Raw genomic sequence first — 15,724 nt, forward strand, 5'->3', positions numbered from 1 at the left:
TTCAATTTGCTTTTGCTTTGCTTTCTCTATCATGAATTTCTCTCTCTCTCATCATAGATATATGTATATATTATCAGCAAATATTCATCTATGGTCATGTTGTTATTCACCTATGTTTTTTCTACTTCAATACAAACACCTAAACAAATTTCTACAGAAATGGAAATAATACAAGCTGATTTGATAGGTTTTTTTAGAATAACATTTTTCTTCTTTTTAGGTTTAAGTCTCATAACTTCAAAATTACCCAACATCCTCCTCCCTCTCCACTCCAGCCTGCTTTTTAATTGCTCTTCACTTTCTAGTTACCTCTCAGTTCTTCAAAACCCAGGCAATGTCACTCTTGCTCAGTCTGATCTCTGAGGCAGGTTTCACTCACCCCGGAGGTCCTTGACTCCTTCTGCCTGTCCTCCCTGCAGCCCTGCACATAGGTCCATCTTCCCAACTGGTTATGACTACATCAATGACAAGAGCTGGGTCTTGTTTGTCCTTGAACCTCTCGAATCTAGAAATAGTAACTGGCCCACAGTTATTTCTTTAAAAGTATTCATGGTAGGCTGGGGATGTGGCTCGAGTGGTAGCGTGCTCGCCTGGCATGCGTGCGGCCCAGGTTCGATTCCCAGCACCACATACAAACAAAGATGTTGTGTCCGCCGAAAACTGAAAAATAAATATTAAAAATTCTCTCTCTCTCTCTCCCCCTCTCTTTCTCACTCTCTCTTTAAAAAAAAAAAAAAGTATTCATGGAATGAAGGAATTCTTTACTGCCAATGGGTTGGTGGTAGAGAAAGTATGGAAATGGTAAGATTTAAAAGGAGCTATATGCGAGGAGAAGAGGCTGGGTTGCTGAAGGCAATTTCCTCTAGCTTTGCAAACAGCCAGTCCTGCTGAGAGGCACCCTAAGGTCCTCCTTTATTAACATCTCTTACAAGGTAGCACTAATTGGCTTCTGTAGCTTAAAATCTATTGGCACAGTTGTTACATTTGCCAAAGTAGTGTTTAATGACTTGTATCTCACACAATAACATGGGGCAAATTTAAAAACTCAAATTTGCTTTGGTTTTGTATCCCTTACCATCTGTTGGTTCCCGATCCTGATCCTGGATTACCTCATTCATTTTTATGTTAATCATTACCAACAATAAACAGTTTGGAAAAGGACACAGGAAACTCATGTAAAGGAGGATGTTTTGACAGAGTATTGTTTTCTTCTAAGCAATCCTAGAAAACAGAAAGGCATCAGGAAGCTGTTCTACTGAGAAAGACCCCCTTCAACTTGACCATGAGTCAAAAAAGGAGGAAAAATTCCTTAGAGAAACTAAGTCCCAGGTTTCATTTGCCAGTAAATTTCCTGGGTGCTCAAGACTCAGGTCCAAAGCTGAAAGCAGAAACAACTGTTCCCCAGCCCAGCAATGGGTCCCACAGGATGGCCACCTCAGATACTGGTAAACTATTAGCTGCTACTATTTATTTTTTAGAATAATGTTTTCCTGTAAAGAAACCTGTGTGTTAAACCAAAACTGATGAATCTCTATGCTAAACATTTGTGTTACTTTCATGTTTTCAATAGTTTGGCTTTTCCAAAGTTTTTACTTTTAGGTTACAAAAAGCAATACAATATTATAAAAGGTTTAGAGGCAATCCCCAATTTTCTTTCATTATAACAGAAAAGATCATTTGTTTCTTTCCATGTGGTTTGTTTGTTTATTTATTTATTTATTTATTTTGAGATGAGGTCTTGCTATGTTGCCCAGGCTGGTCTCCGACAGCTGGGTTCAAATGGTCCTCCCACCTTGGCCAGGACTAGGGGTACACGCACAGTTGTATTCAGCTCTGTCCTTTCTTTAAAATTGCCTTCAGTCTTTTTGCATATGTATGCATTTATGTGCAGTCAGTAAGCCAGTCAACATAGTGCCTACTGTATGCCAGCCACTGCTAGAAATACAGCCATGAAAAAAGTACATTATATAAACAGTAACCCCAGTGCAGATATAATTCCAGGTGTTAAGTGATTGGGGGGGGGGGGGGCGGGGAGCAAGCTAAGAAGGCAGAGAATGATGTTGGGATGGGGTACTATTTTAGTTGGGTCTAGAGAAAGGGAGTCTCATTTGGTAACATTTAAGCACAGATCTGAATAAAATTAGCCATGTGGAATGAATGAATGAAACCAGACATATGCACATGCATGGGAAATGCTTTCTAGGCACAGGGAGCCCCAGGTGGAAAGGCCCAGGTGAAAGTGAGCCCAGAGTGTGTGAGAGCGAGCCAGGAGGTCAGGGATGCTGAAGACAGAGATGTGGGAGACAAGTCCAAGAGGCAGCTAGAGCCAGACAGGCATCTCTTGCACAGTTGTAATGTTACTGAAAATATGGAAAATTATGGCCCTGGAAAGAGACAAGTGGCACTTGGAGCTATAGAAGAGAAAGGTTTGGTCAGCACTGGTGAGGGCTCAGCGGGGTCCTCTCCCAAAGCTGAGCACAGTCCTTTGTTCTCAGTATCTTTTCTATAGCACAGACTTTTGGGTTTCAGGACTTTCTTATGGATGTAATCATGATGTCTCTCCCTTTCTCCACGCAGCTCTGGTTCCTGCCATAGATGCTGAGCAAACATGATTGCAGAAGCAGAAACTAGCAGGTTGTAGCTATTAACAGAGATAAAAAGAAACATCTTAGGAAGGAGTTGCTGCTTCAGTAATAGTTTATAAATCTCTCCTGAGCTTACATGGGACCTTGATCTTACTTTCAGAACATATTCTGTTTTTTCCCCTACACTGGTAACAGGTATTGAACCCAGGGGTGCTTAGTCACTGAGCCACATCCCCAGCCCTTTTTATTTTTTGAGACAGGCTCTCACTGGGTTGCTTACATACTTGTTAAATTGCTGAGGCTGGCTTGGAACCTGTGATCCTCCTGCCTCAGCCTCCCAAGCTACTGTGATTACAGGAATGTCCCACCACACCAGGCTCAGAAAATATTCTTTTATATGTATGTATGTATGTATGTATGTATGTATCTATCTATCTATCTATCTATCTATCTACATATATATATGTAAATGCAATAGATGCATCTTTTCTTGATATTTTTTGTATTTTTATTTTATTTTTATATGGTGCTGAGGATCAAGTCCAGTGTCTCACACATGCTAGGCAAGCACTCTACCACTGAGTCACTAACCCAGCCCCAGAACATATTCTTATACTGCTCAATCCCATTTTGCTACACGATGTGTATATGTATAATTTTCGTAGATGCATAATATTCCATTACATGCTATAATTAGTTTCTTCCTTTCACCCTCTTGCAAATACTCTTTCCTATTACCTGCTTCACTGTATTTCAGCAATTTTTTCTTTCTTCTTTTTTTTTTTTTTTGGTATAAATTGCCAGAATAGGGATTACAAATTAAAGGGTTCTGAGAATAAAAACTGCCAAATCTCTCTCCAAGGTCATGTGTCATATTCAATGTCATCAATATATTCAATGTATTTTTAAAACATTTTATGCAAACATATATAAAAATGAAGCAAACAGTAGAAGGAGTCCCTGTGATCACCAACCGTTAGCAAGATGGACAGTATTGTTTCATTTATACCTAATCCCCTGGATTGTTTGGCATCAAATACTAAATATAATGCTGTTTCACCAGTACGTAAATTAAATATATTTAAAGCATTTTTTGTTAAGAGAAAGTTACTGTCTACTTTTACAAGGAGACCATCTATATTAGAAAGTTGTTCATATTTGTTTCAAAGTGTGATCTGGAGCTTCAGGAAAGTGGTTAATGAATTCCTGTAATAGTGCTTAAGTTAACTGTGCAAAACCGAGCAGCTGGTCACCCCTGCTGGGCAACACTGCCCCCCCACCCCAAGTCCATGTTTGTCTTCTCCATTTCCATTTCTCCCCAAATCCAGGGGCCCCTGGAGTCTTGTTAATTCTGCCTTCAGAGGCCCTCAGTCCTGTTTCCTCCTCTCTGTGGCTGTGGTCTGGCTCTCATGGTTGTTTGCCTGCACCACCTCCACAGCCTCCTCACTAGCTTCTCTGCTTCAAGATTGCTCTGTTGCCAACCTTCCTCCACACTACCACTGAAGGCTCACTCTTTCTTTCTTCCTTTCTTTCTTTTTTTTTTTTTTTGTACCAGGGATTGAACCCAGGGGTGCTTAACCACTGAGCCACATCCCCAGCCCCTTTTATATTTTTATTTAGAGACGGGGTCTCACTAAGTTGCATAGGCTTTGCTACTTTGCTGAGGCTGGCTTTGAACTCGTGATCCTCTTGCCTAAGCCTCCCGAGCCCCTAGGATTATAGGCTTGCACTACCACACCCAGCCTGAGGTCTCTTTGTACACCAGAGGTATGACGGTCTCTCATCTGCTTAAAACCCTTCACTAAGTCTCTGTTGCCTTGAAGAGAAAATCTTCCCTCCCAAGCATGGACTTCATGTAGAGCAGATGGATATCTCTTCATGACCTCTGACTACCCCTGAACTCCTACCACAGCCCATATTCATCCTGTTCTCCTGACATTCTGACTTACTTACAATTTCCTGAACTGGCCATGTTTCCCCCAAGTGGTTCCCTGGGCCCAGAAAAACCTTCTCTTGTGTCACTATCCTCCCCCAAAATACCCACACACCTGACTGTCACTCATTTTCAGTGCAATTCAAATACCACTTTCTCTTAGAAGCTTTTCAAAAGTCACCTACCATGCCTGGGACCACTATCCTTGAGGTTCTTATTGTCACTGAGGCATGCTGCATACACCCTCGGTGTGCCTCTATTGCGCTTCTCATCTGCAATTTCTTGTCTGTCTCCTCGGGTAACAGGTAATTCTCTGAACACAGGACCTTGTTACCTTGGTTCCCTGAGCAGTACCACTCATGTGACCAGCATTTCATAATGATTTATGAAAGTATTGCTCTTCTGGATAGTAAACAACAGAAACCAACCCTGATATTTAAGTTGGAAAGGAACTCAATGAGAAGATACTGGTGAGCTCACAGAATTAACTGGAGAACCAAGAGATTTTGTTCAGAGCTAAAGCAGCCAGTAAGAGGGCCCAAATCATTTCACAGAGCTACTCTTGTGACCACTGCTCTGTCCTCCATGAAGGGCTGGATCTTCCCCCAGCTCAATTCTACAGCTGTGGCTCATTTGTTTTACACACTGAGCATGATATAAGAGATCATTTGCAGAAAGTGTTTACAGATTAAAACAAAAACTAAAATAAAGTCTTTTAAGAGATGTCTAGGCGTCTCCTAAGTTAGTACTCATACGTAGGCGTTTTGATCAAGACATAGAGTGTTGGTTTATTTTAGTAGTTAAGGAACTGTAGAACCAAAATTCAATTATTTGTTCATTCAACAAATATTTATTAAGTACCTCTCAGGTAAAAGGCACTGCTGAGTCCCCTAATCATGGAAGGCTTCAGTAAGTTTAAGTCACTATGCTCTAGAGAAATGAGCCAGGCAGGAAATACCTCCATTCTGTAGAGGAGTAAACCAAGACTCAGAGAAGTGAAGTGAGTTGTTCACTTAATGGGCTCATGATTTGAAGCCCGTGTTCTGTCTGTGCTGCTGTGGACTTGTCAATCATCTACAGAGCAGCCAGGTACGTGCTGGATGGAGAAGAGATTCCTGAATCTGTCGATTAGTAGGTCACTGTTGGTGACTTTAAAAAAGTGATTTGGATAGCTGAGTGTGGCAACCAGAACTGGCGGTGTGGTGAAGAATTGGGGCTGGCAAGTACAAACCACTCTTTCCAAACATTTGACAGTAATGGTAAAGTAAAAGTAAAGTAAAGGAAACGGTTGACAGAACAGTGACTTGAGTAGAAAAGAGAAGACAGAGAAAGTTGGTGGGGCTGGAACTTGTAAATTGGAGATTTTATAAAGAGAGAAGACAATAAGATGCAACACAGAGAAATATTTTAAAATGCAAAAGTCACACACACCTATATTTGCTTTGGAGCAAAATATTCTGAGTTCAAATTCTGGCTCTGCTTCTGACTATTAATTAGTAGTCTAAGTTTCTAAACCTATGAATAGTTTGTGACTCTTATCATTAAATTTAGGCAAGATGTCCTGTACTTGTGAGCAGGTAAGAGGCAATCCTTCCCTGCCCCCTTTCCCACAGCTCTCTGCTCTGCCCCACTCAAAACTAGAAGTGCTAGATAAAATACATGTAATGTGGGACATACTAAAAATAATTCTTTATTTTGAATTTAACCAAGCATCTTGTTTTTGTATTTCCCAAATCTGGCAATGCTATCCAAAATAAAATACCTTGTATCCAATGTGCCATGACAGAAATTTCAGACAAGTGTGAAGAGGTAAAATGGGGATGGTGCTGCCTCCTACTGGTAGAACCTGGCAAGACCAGCCATCATGTGTGCACCTGTTTCTTACCAAAAGCAGCAAGTCACAAGATACATAGTGGATGAGAAGTGGAGTTTTATGAACCTTTTAATCTTTTAGTCTAAACTTGTTACTACCATAGCCTACTATCTTTTGATTTTTACTGGTATTGACTATTCTTCTTAACTATGTAGTTTTATACTTTTTTTGTCAGGGTTAGTAAAATATTACCGTGCATTCAGAACTTAGGATTTCCTTTGGGATTTCAATATGCTCATTTTATATATTTAAAATTATACTTTTTAGCTGGGCATGGTGGTGCACACCTGTAATCCCAGTGACTTGGGAGGCTGAGGCAGGAGGATCAAAGCCAGCCTCAGCAACTCAGTGAGGCCCTATGCAACTTAGTGAGACACTGTCTCAAAATAAAACATAAAAAGGGCTGAGGATGTGGCTCAGTGGTAAAGCGTCCCTGGGTTAAATTCCTAGTATCGAAAATAAATAAATAAAAATAAAAGTATACATTTTCACCTAACAAAACCACTTTAAAGTCACTCTCAGTACCTGCATCTTTATTTATTCTTACAAAAGAATGATGTACTTTATGTTTGTTTTACGTGCTGGCACAGGTAAATAGAGGAGAACTGGTATATAATAGGTGCTTAATGAAATACCTTTTGTTATTATGATATCATGTTAGCATAATGCTATTACAGAGAACTTGTTGAGGTGTAAGTAGTCCCAAAGAGCAAGAAAGACAAATGAGGCTTTCTGAAGTCATTCTCTGGCAGGAATTGAGAAAATACCAAAGCTCTCCAGGACACTGTTGTCTCTGGATTTCTGTGTGCCAATTGAAACTATCTAGGGGCTGATCAGCACATGGTTTCCTCACTCCCACTGACCACCTGAATCTCATTGACAGTGATTTCAATGCTTCTTTACCTGTTTAATTTTTGGAGGCAAATATCTGAGCTTCCTGCCTGTCAGTTGTATTTGCCAAAGGTATGTGTGTTCTTGAGGCAGCAAGCGTCTCTCAGTTGCCCAGGAATGCAATTCTGTCTTCACACTGAGAAGTCCAGGGCAGGTCAGGAAAGAAAATCTACTGAGTGGCTCAGGCTCCTGGAGGGTTGGTGTCTGAGCACCTGGAAGCAGGAACAGGGTCAAGTTTTGTGCCTGGTAAGTGTGTCCCTTTTTGAGGTGGGTTTCCTAGGTAATGATTCAGGGTTGTTATCAGGGTTTCTTTTTCACTTGTTTTATATGGTCATTAAGCCTCTTTAATGCTATCTGTTATTAAAAGACAATTTCTCTATTTTTATATAGCTAACACTCTCAGTTCAGAAATGGAATTGGGATCCAGGATGGAGAAAAATGATCAGTTCCTGCAGACGCTGGGCAAAAAGATCGTCAACAAGTGTCTAGATTTGAACAGTTGTGGATTAACAACCGCAGATGTGCGCAAAATGGGTCTGTATGCAGCTGACCTTGTACAGAGGAATACAGGCTTTTCTGTTGAGATGAGCAGGCAAAACACATTCAGTGACTTTGGTAGGCCAAAGTTTGCTGAGCAGTGCAAGATAATGTCAGAAAGAACTGCTGCAACACTATTTATTTATTTATAATGTTAATTCGGTGGCACATGCAAGTAATCCGGGCTGCTCAAGAGGCTGAGGCAAGAGGATCCTAACTTTGAGGACAGCCTCAGCAATTTAGTGAGATCCTGTCTCAAAATAAAAAGGGCTGAGTTGGGCACAGTGATGCATGCCCATAATCCCAGTGACTTGGGAGGCTGAGGCAGGAGGATGACGAGTTCAAAGCCAGTCTCAGCAACTTTGCGAGATCCTGTCTCAAAATTAAAAATTTTTAAAAAGGAATGGGAATATGGCTCAGTGGCTAATGCCCCTGAGTTCAATCCCTGGTATGTATAAATGAAAAGATAGATAGGGCTAGGAATGTAGCTCAGTGGTAGAGAACTCTTCTGTTCGATCCCCAATACTGGAAAAAAATTAGCTGACCCTTCTTCAACCCTTCATCATTCTTCAAAGATTTGAGCTGATTTTAGATTGATTCATTTGTTTTTTTCCTAAGCAAATTTACCTACCTAGTAATTACCTCTTTATCCTTGAAATACATCTATTCTTGCATTTGATATAAACTCATAAAAATCATCCATAAAACTGAGCCCTGATCGGAATTTAAAGAAGTATTATTCATTATTGTGGGATGTTCATTATTGTGGGATGAAAAGTATAACTCTGGGCAATTATTGCTTACACCTTTTTATAAACACACATATACCTTCCATTTTGTGAAAAGCCCTCCTCCCCACACCACCTTTTTTTTTTTAACTCTCTTTTTCTTAGATATCTTAAAATAAGCCTTTAATTAGATTGTACATGTCTGCCAACAGAGAGATAAACAGAATCCGTTTTGAGTGAGGGGTCCTTAACCATTTGTTCTGATCTATTCGGGCTGTAGACTGGGTTAATTCATAAAACAGAAACCTATTTCTCACAGTTTTGGAGCCTGGGAAGTCCAAGATCAAGACTTCATAGATGGCACCTCCTAACTATGCCCTCACATGATAGAAAGGGCCAAAAAACTTCTCTTGAGCCTCTTTTATAAGGGCATTAAGCCCATGCATAAGGGCTCCACCTTCATTACTTAATCACCTCCTATAGGTCCCGCCCCTTAGTGCTATTATACTGGGGATTAAATTTCAACATATGCATTTTGGGAGTCTGTGAACATTCAGATTAGAGCACTATTTTATTTAACATTTGGACAGGTCTCTTAGGAAACTGTGGTTCCTCGTGCATATGGGGTCAGAATCCACTTGCAGAGGGCATGGAAATGCGATCACCAGAATCCAGCTCAAATCTAATGAATCAGCCTTTCAGACTGGGCCCCAGGATTCTGTATTTTAACAAGCCTCACAGGGGATTCTGATGCAAGCTGAAGTTTGGCTGGCCGCTGGCTTGTATGTTGTGTACGGGTATTGCATTTTCTTAATGAGATTACTAACAGGAAGGAGGCTTGATTTCCTTTGTTAAAATCAAAATTGGAGTAAAAGGTTATGGGACACAATCATCTGCTAAATCAATGTTTGATGTAAAAAAAAAAAAGCACGTGGTTGGGGCTGGGGTTGGGGCTTAGTGGTAGAGTGCTTGCCTACCATATGTGAGGCACTGGGGTCAATCCTCAGCACCCCATTAAAAAAAATAAAGAAAGAAGATAAAGGTTTATATATATGAAGAAAGGACAAATCTTTAAAAAAGAAAAAAAAAGCATGTCACTGAGTTTTTTCCTTTTTTTTTCCTAATGTATTCAATAGTTTAATCCTTTTTATAATATTTTGATTATGGCAAATAAGATGCAGTTGCTAAAGTGCTTTGCATGCTAGTGGAAACTTTTTATTTGTCACATGGTTTCAGAATTTTGGAAGGACTGGAATTCCTGTGCCTGTAACCACAGAAGCTCAATAGGCTGCTTGAATGTGACCACTATTTTAAAGTTCAAGACAGATTTAAAAGCAAGCAAGCAGAGATACTTTATCTCTTCTACTCTAGCATTTCCATTCTCAAGTTTTATTGCTTCAGGAGCTAGATGCCCTTCGAGAATCTTTTCCACAGAAACTAAATTCACTTTTAATGAGCAGTGGCAGAGATTTGGAGAAGGCTCCTATCAAGCTGTAAGCCTGTTCAAACCTCCACTTCTTGGTCAACTGAAGTATCAAGTAGTGATGGCCAGGTAATCAAGATAAAAAAAGAAAAGATGACAGGCACAGCCAATCTCAGCAGTCCTGGCCTTTAGAGCATTTCCTAGCTCTGAGCATCCAATAGGGTGATGGGTGATGGGTGTCAGGGGTTTTTGCAAAATAAAGAGACTAGAATACATATCACAGTCACAGTGTTCCCAGCAGCAGCAGTAGAATTATCATTACTACTATTGGGTTCAACTCCAATAAAGGATCTTATGAAGACATCACCATATTTTCAGGGTACAGTTATTTAACACAGATAGAAAGCATCCCAAGAAATAGGAAATTTAAATGTCATAATTTCTCCAATTGTACAGCTTGAAAAATCCCTGTTTGGCTGAAAGTCAACATGTCTTACACCTCCCCCAACCTCTTATAGTGCAAAACTAGATCTTGTGCATGTAAGATTTGAATTCTGCTTACTAAAATTTACATATACAAATCAGTATTTTTCTCTGTTTACTTCTAGTTGCTTTGTTGCCTTTTCTCCCAGACTTGGAAGAACTGGATATTTCCTGGAATGATTTTGTTGGTGGGAACCTCCCCTCAATCACTCAACAAATGCATGTTACCAGCAAGTTAAAAGTCCTGAGGCTGGCTAGTTGCAGACTTACCACTGAGGATGTCCGAGCACTGGGTACGATGAATGATTTCCTGGAAGCACCTTTACACCTCAAACTCTCAAGGGCAAACAATCTATATTACAGACTATCCCAGTGATCATGGTCAAGAGCACCATATAATGCAATGCTGTGTTGGGCACTTGTACAACTGCTGAAGAGCTATGTGACCCTATACTTGGTGTTATGCTAAGCTCTGTGGATAAGGGAAGGAACAGGGCTGACCAGATAACTGCTTTCATGGAGTTTAAGTAAGGCTCTTGTAGCACTAGCTTGCTCTAGGTCTCAGTTACCTCATCTAAAAAAGACAGGATATGGTCATTATATTTAAATAACCCTACCACAAATAAGAGGAAATATAGAGAGTAGGGACATTCCGAACCAAAAATGAACTAACATTGGGCAGCTCTAGCTAGGTTCCTACCCTATCCTGGTAGCCAGGACTTAGAGGTGAGAAGAGAGGAGAGAGCCATAAGGGTGAGGGTGTGCTCAGCCACCGTCCGCTCAGCTGAGGCTGCAGCCCTGAGCATTTCATTGTGGGGTTCAACTGTTACCAGAAGAATGTGGGAATGAGGAAAAAACCCAGAACAAAGCAAAGAGACATGCTTAAAGCAACATCTAACAATATGTGGGGTAACCCTCACCTGAACATGGACAATTTTTCTAACTGAAATGGATAAATTGCCTACCTGAATCTAGAAGATTTGTAAAGGATGCCCTTTGACTTGAAGAACATTTATTAAATACTATCCTATCTTGTTAAAAAAAAATAATAAAAAAAAAAATAAAAAAGACAGGAGTTGGAGTAGATAATATTTAAGTTCTTTTCAAATTCCAGAATAATACCTCCCCTATTTTCCTACACCCATTTTAAAAAAAAAATTGATCAAGACAAGATTTTAATTAAAAATGATGGTTTAACTAGAACTAGAACCTCAAATAAATCAGTTGATATACTGAACATAGGATAAAATCTGTACAAAGTCATACTACTTACCCAACTTTTTGGCTAAAAGGCTAGCTGGCTTGTTAGGTGTCATGAATGCTTTATATTCTTTTTCAGTCTGAAGTTTCTTTACTTTGATCACTTACATCTCTTTAAAGAGTTCTGTTAACACAATGTATGCCAACTGTCTCCTGGGTTTAGTCCATGGTAAGTGGAGGCTCCTGATGTCTCTGGCCACTTTCCTGTGGCCAAGGAGAAACACTAAACATCCTGGAGTTGGCCAGATCCTGGGTTAAATCTTAGCTTTGATTTTCAACTAACTGTGTAAACATAATAATTTAACAAGTAATTTGACCTTTCTGAAACTCAGCCTGTTAATCTGATAAATGAGGCTAATATCTGCCTCAAAAACTGTGGAAGAACTAATTAATTTCTGTAAAGTGCCTACTACATGCCTTGTATATAGTAGGTGCTCACTAACTAATAGTTCCTTTTTTTCCCTATTCTCTCATTCAAAATACCTCTCTGGGGGTGTACATGATCAATATAGCCCACCAGTTAGCAGCTGGTTATAATGTAGCAGAGTCTCAAATTTAACATATCATTAACCATGTGTGAAATCAGTTTGGTTTCTTTATTTACCTGAGCTTTCACAATGCTTTGTCTGTAGGAATCCAAGAAGTGGAATTTCTGCCTTGAGGTCCTTTCCACACTTACCTGGTCTTGGAAAGACTCAGCACCCTTGTCACTGAAGTTTTGTACCTTCCTCCCTGTCCCAGAGCTGTTGTCTCTGGAAGAACTCCCAAATCCTCTCCCATGAAGGAGGGCTTATTTATCATCCATACTCTGTCCTCACTGAGCCTTAATGGCAGCTGGAGTACAAGGAGAACAAGTGGTTTATTGATATGATAACATCCATCAATCAGGAGGCATTTCAAAATTGTTACCTTTCTTATAATTGCTTAATGCCTTCCACTGTCATGTTCATTGTAGACATAACTAATTAATCTTCACTCTTTCTCTTGGATCCTGGGGATACTGTGGGACTGTAGAAAGTCACCTCAAATTGACTGGCAATGACCCACAAATGACACTTGTTCATTTCCTGGTTAAGATGTTGTAACTAATGGAGAACATGCATTTCAACCCAGGACTCCTGGACTCCCCAAACCTTAACCCATGGAATGAATAAACCATAGTAGAAGTCCTAGCCCAATTGCAGACAGTGGAAGAGAGGCTTTTGTATTCAGGGGACTTTTCAGAACCCTTAACTGATTGGTGTAAAGATTTATACTGAACATTGAGGAAGTACTTTTGCATGTGTGTGCTCTATTCCTCAGGCAGTAAAAATAATTTCTACAGCTAGTCTCTCCGGTGATTTCCCTCATCTTGCCCAGCCTCCATTCTAGCCTTCAGATGCTTTTCTGCATGAAATGGCTTTAGACAGGAAATGGACAAGTTTCACCCCTCTCTCTATGTACTTCACTCCCCTCAGAGGCTATGTGGTTGTCGTAGCTGCTAAAACCTGGTGTTCTATTATTAGTTCCTCTCTGTAGTGGCTGTTTAGCTGCACATGGTATTCTTGATGTTGAGGTGAGCTTTACCCCATGGTAGCCAGTTCACAGCTTTGCCTCACTTACACCCCAAACAGATCCCAGAGAGGACCGATGAGATCAAGCAGATGGACTGGTTCAGATATTTACTACCAAAAAAACAACCCAGTAGAACCATCCTATTGATAGGTGGATTTTTTTTAACAACAACCATTTTTTTTCTAGCTTCCAATCATGGCTTCATAATTTTGGAGAGACTAGAATAGCTATGCCTGCAAATATAAAAACTCACTTTTCGCTAAGGAGACAGGAACTGGGTCCTTTTCTTCCCTCACTTCTGTGTCAACTAGCATAGCACCTGGCCCAGTTTTCATACTCCAGAAATAATGGTTGTACCAATTTTGAAATGAATTTCTTGCTTTTCTGTGTAATGATCAACTGGATTTTCTGGCCATTCTGTAACAGGAGAAGCGCTTGAAATGATACCTGAACTTGAAGAGCTAAATTTGTCCTGGAATAGTAAAGTGGGAGGAAACTTGCCTCTGATTCTCCAGAAGTTCCAAAAAGGGAGCAAGATACATGTCCTTGAACTAATGGATTGTGCCCTCACATCAGAAGATGGGGCATTTGTGGGTAAGTGGGATTTGGAAGAATTTTTCCCAGGGAAAAAAGAATGGGAAGATGTCCATGATTGGTAGCTTGGGAATCTACATTTGCTGGGCTTTCTCTTACCCTGTATTTTAAAGGAGGCTAACTCTATCCTCAGGTCTCTGGAAACTTCATTCTCTCTCCTTCTTTCCCTGGACTTTCACATGCTATGTTTTTACAGTGTTGCTCTTCTTGTTTGGATTTCCTTTCTTCCAGGTCGGTTGCTACCCAAGCTGCAAAGTCTTGAAGTACTTGATCTTTCCATTAACAGAAACATCGGTGGTAGTCTCAACAGTATTGCTCAGGGATTACAAAGTGCCTCAACTCTGAAAGTACTGAAGTTACATTCATGTGGATTATCGCAAAAGAGTGTCAAAATATTGGGTGCGTTAACAACATATCTATAAAATATAAAATTATCATAAACTATTAGTATAGATGATACACAAATACATACTTAAAAGCTCTTAGGAAATAAAACAAAATGTAAGCAGTAGATATATTGGGGAATACAATTATGAATGGGTAATTTACATATTCTTCATGTTTTATTTATTTTATTAATATTTTACAGTAAATATATCATGATTACAAAAATAAGCTTTTGAAATGGCTGATTCTGAAAAGGCAGGATATTTTAGGCATGAGATAAGAGAGTGGAAAAGTGAAAGTTTTTGTGATACTATAGCTGGCAGGTTTTCCGTGTCTTTGAAAAACTTCAGCATTATTTTATGCTCAGTGGTAGGAAGGAATTGGTACTGATAAAAATAATGGCTTCAATGGTGTCTATGGTTAAAACATTACCCTGTGTGAAGTCTCCAGGTCATAGAGCATGACACTGTGTTTTTTCCTCTGGCTTACAGAGCCTGTAATATCCTTCTCCTGGCAACTTGATAAATCCAAGAGTCCACAGAAACTCCATTGCTCAAGTACAGTTGGGGGCATATAGTTGTAGGATTCAGGTCAGAACCATTGGCCGTCCATGCAGATGTCAGGGAGCATGTGTGTGGAATCATGTCAGATCCACACAGCACCAGCTGGCAGAAGTGTACTTACTGGTATACCTCCTTTTGGCTTTCGTCAACACAGTGTGCTCAGTCAGCCTCTCTTCCTGCAGCACATACTTCCTTCCTTGTCACATACCTTCCTACCACCTTAAAATATATTAAAATGACATTTTGACTCTTTTTAGATGCCACTTTTAGATACTTGGGTGAGCTGAGGAAATTAGATCTTTCCTGCAATAAGGAGCTGGGTGGAGGTTTTGAAGATGCATCAGCCCCACTGGTCATGCTAAAGCATCTGGAAGTCCTAGATCTTCACCAGTGCTCACTAACAGTGGACGACATAATGTCACTGAGTAAGTATATTCTGTAAAGGAGAGACTTTTTGGAACTTGGAAAATTTGAGATGTACATTTAAATTTAGTTTTTTATGAAGTTATTGGAAGGATCAAATTATGAAAGTTCTGGAACTATCTCAACACAGTGTTTAGCATATACTGAATGCTCAGTAAATGCTATTGAGTCTAGATTCCTCCTATGCACGGCTGTAAATGATAGATTTGGCACTTGGAGAAAATTTTGAATTTATGTTTCTGCTTAGCAATGAACCTTTTAGTGTCACGAAGCTGATTACAAACAGGTATGTAGAGAGAATGCCAAAATGTTGTTCAAACTTGCCCAGTAAAGTCAAGCCACTCAAACAAGTGAAACTACAAAAAAAGAGCCAGGTAGTGGTACGTGATGGGTAAACATAATGGCTCAAGATAGGTTCACTTATTTCCCTACCATAAACATAGGTCTGTTGTTGCAACATGTTATATGTGAATGCAATTTCCCACAGCAA

The 15,724-nt window shown here is 39.9% G+C and overlaps 1 protein-coding gene across 3 annotated transcripts in view; it reads left to right on the top strand.

Annotated features, from left to right (window-relative positions):
• The window catches only part of Lrrc31 (leucine rich repeat containing 31), a 31,208-nt gene that overhangs the window by 907 nt on the left and 14,577 nt on the right, over positions 1–15,724 (top strand). For 2 of the 3 annotated variants that reach the window (XM_027942186.2, XM_027942188.2), the window contains exons 2-6: positions 7,673–7,816; positions 10,579–10,746; positions 13,694–13,861; positions 14,093–14,260; positions 15,069–15,236. In XM_027942186.2, the coding sequence (XP_027797987.2) occupies positions 7,693–7,816; positions 10,579–10,746; positions 13,694–13,861; positions 14,093–14,260; positions 15,069–15,236 (796 nt within the window). In that variant the 5' untranslated portion in view covers positions 7,673–7,692. Of the gene's footprint in view, positions 1–6,919; positions 7,529–7,672; positions 7,817–10,578; positions 10,747–13,693; positions 13,862–14,092; positions 14,261–15,068; positions 15,237–15,724 lie in introns of those variants that run through there. The other variant, XM_027942187.3, reaches the window with a different exon arrangement.

This window comes from Marmota flaviventris, chromosome 8, assembly GCF_047511675.1.
Source record: "Marmota flaviventris isolate mMarFla1 chromosome 8, mMarFla1.hap1, whole genome shotgun sequence".
Taxonomy (NCBI): domain Eukaryota; kingdom Metazoa; phylum Chordata; class Mammalia; order Rodentia; family Sciuridae; genus Marmota; species Marmota flaviventris.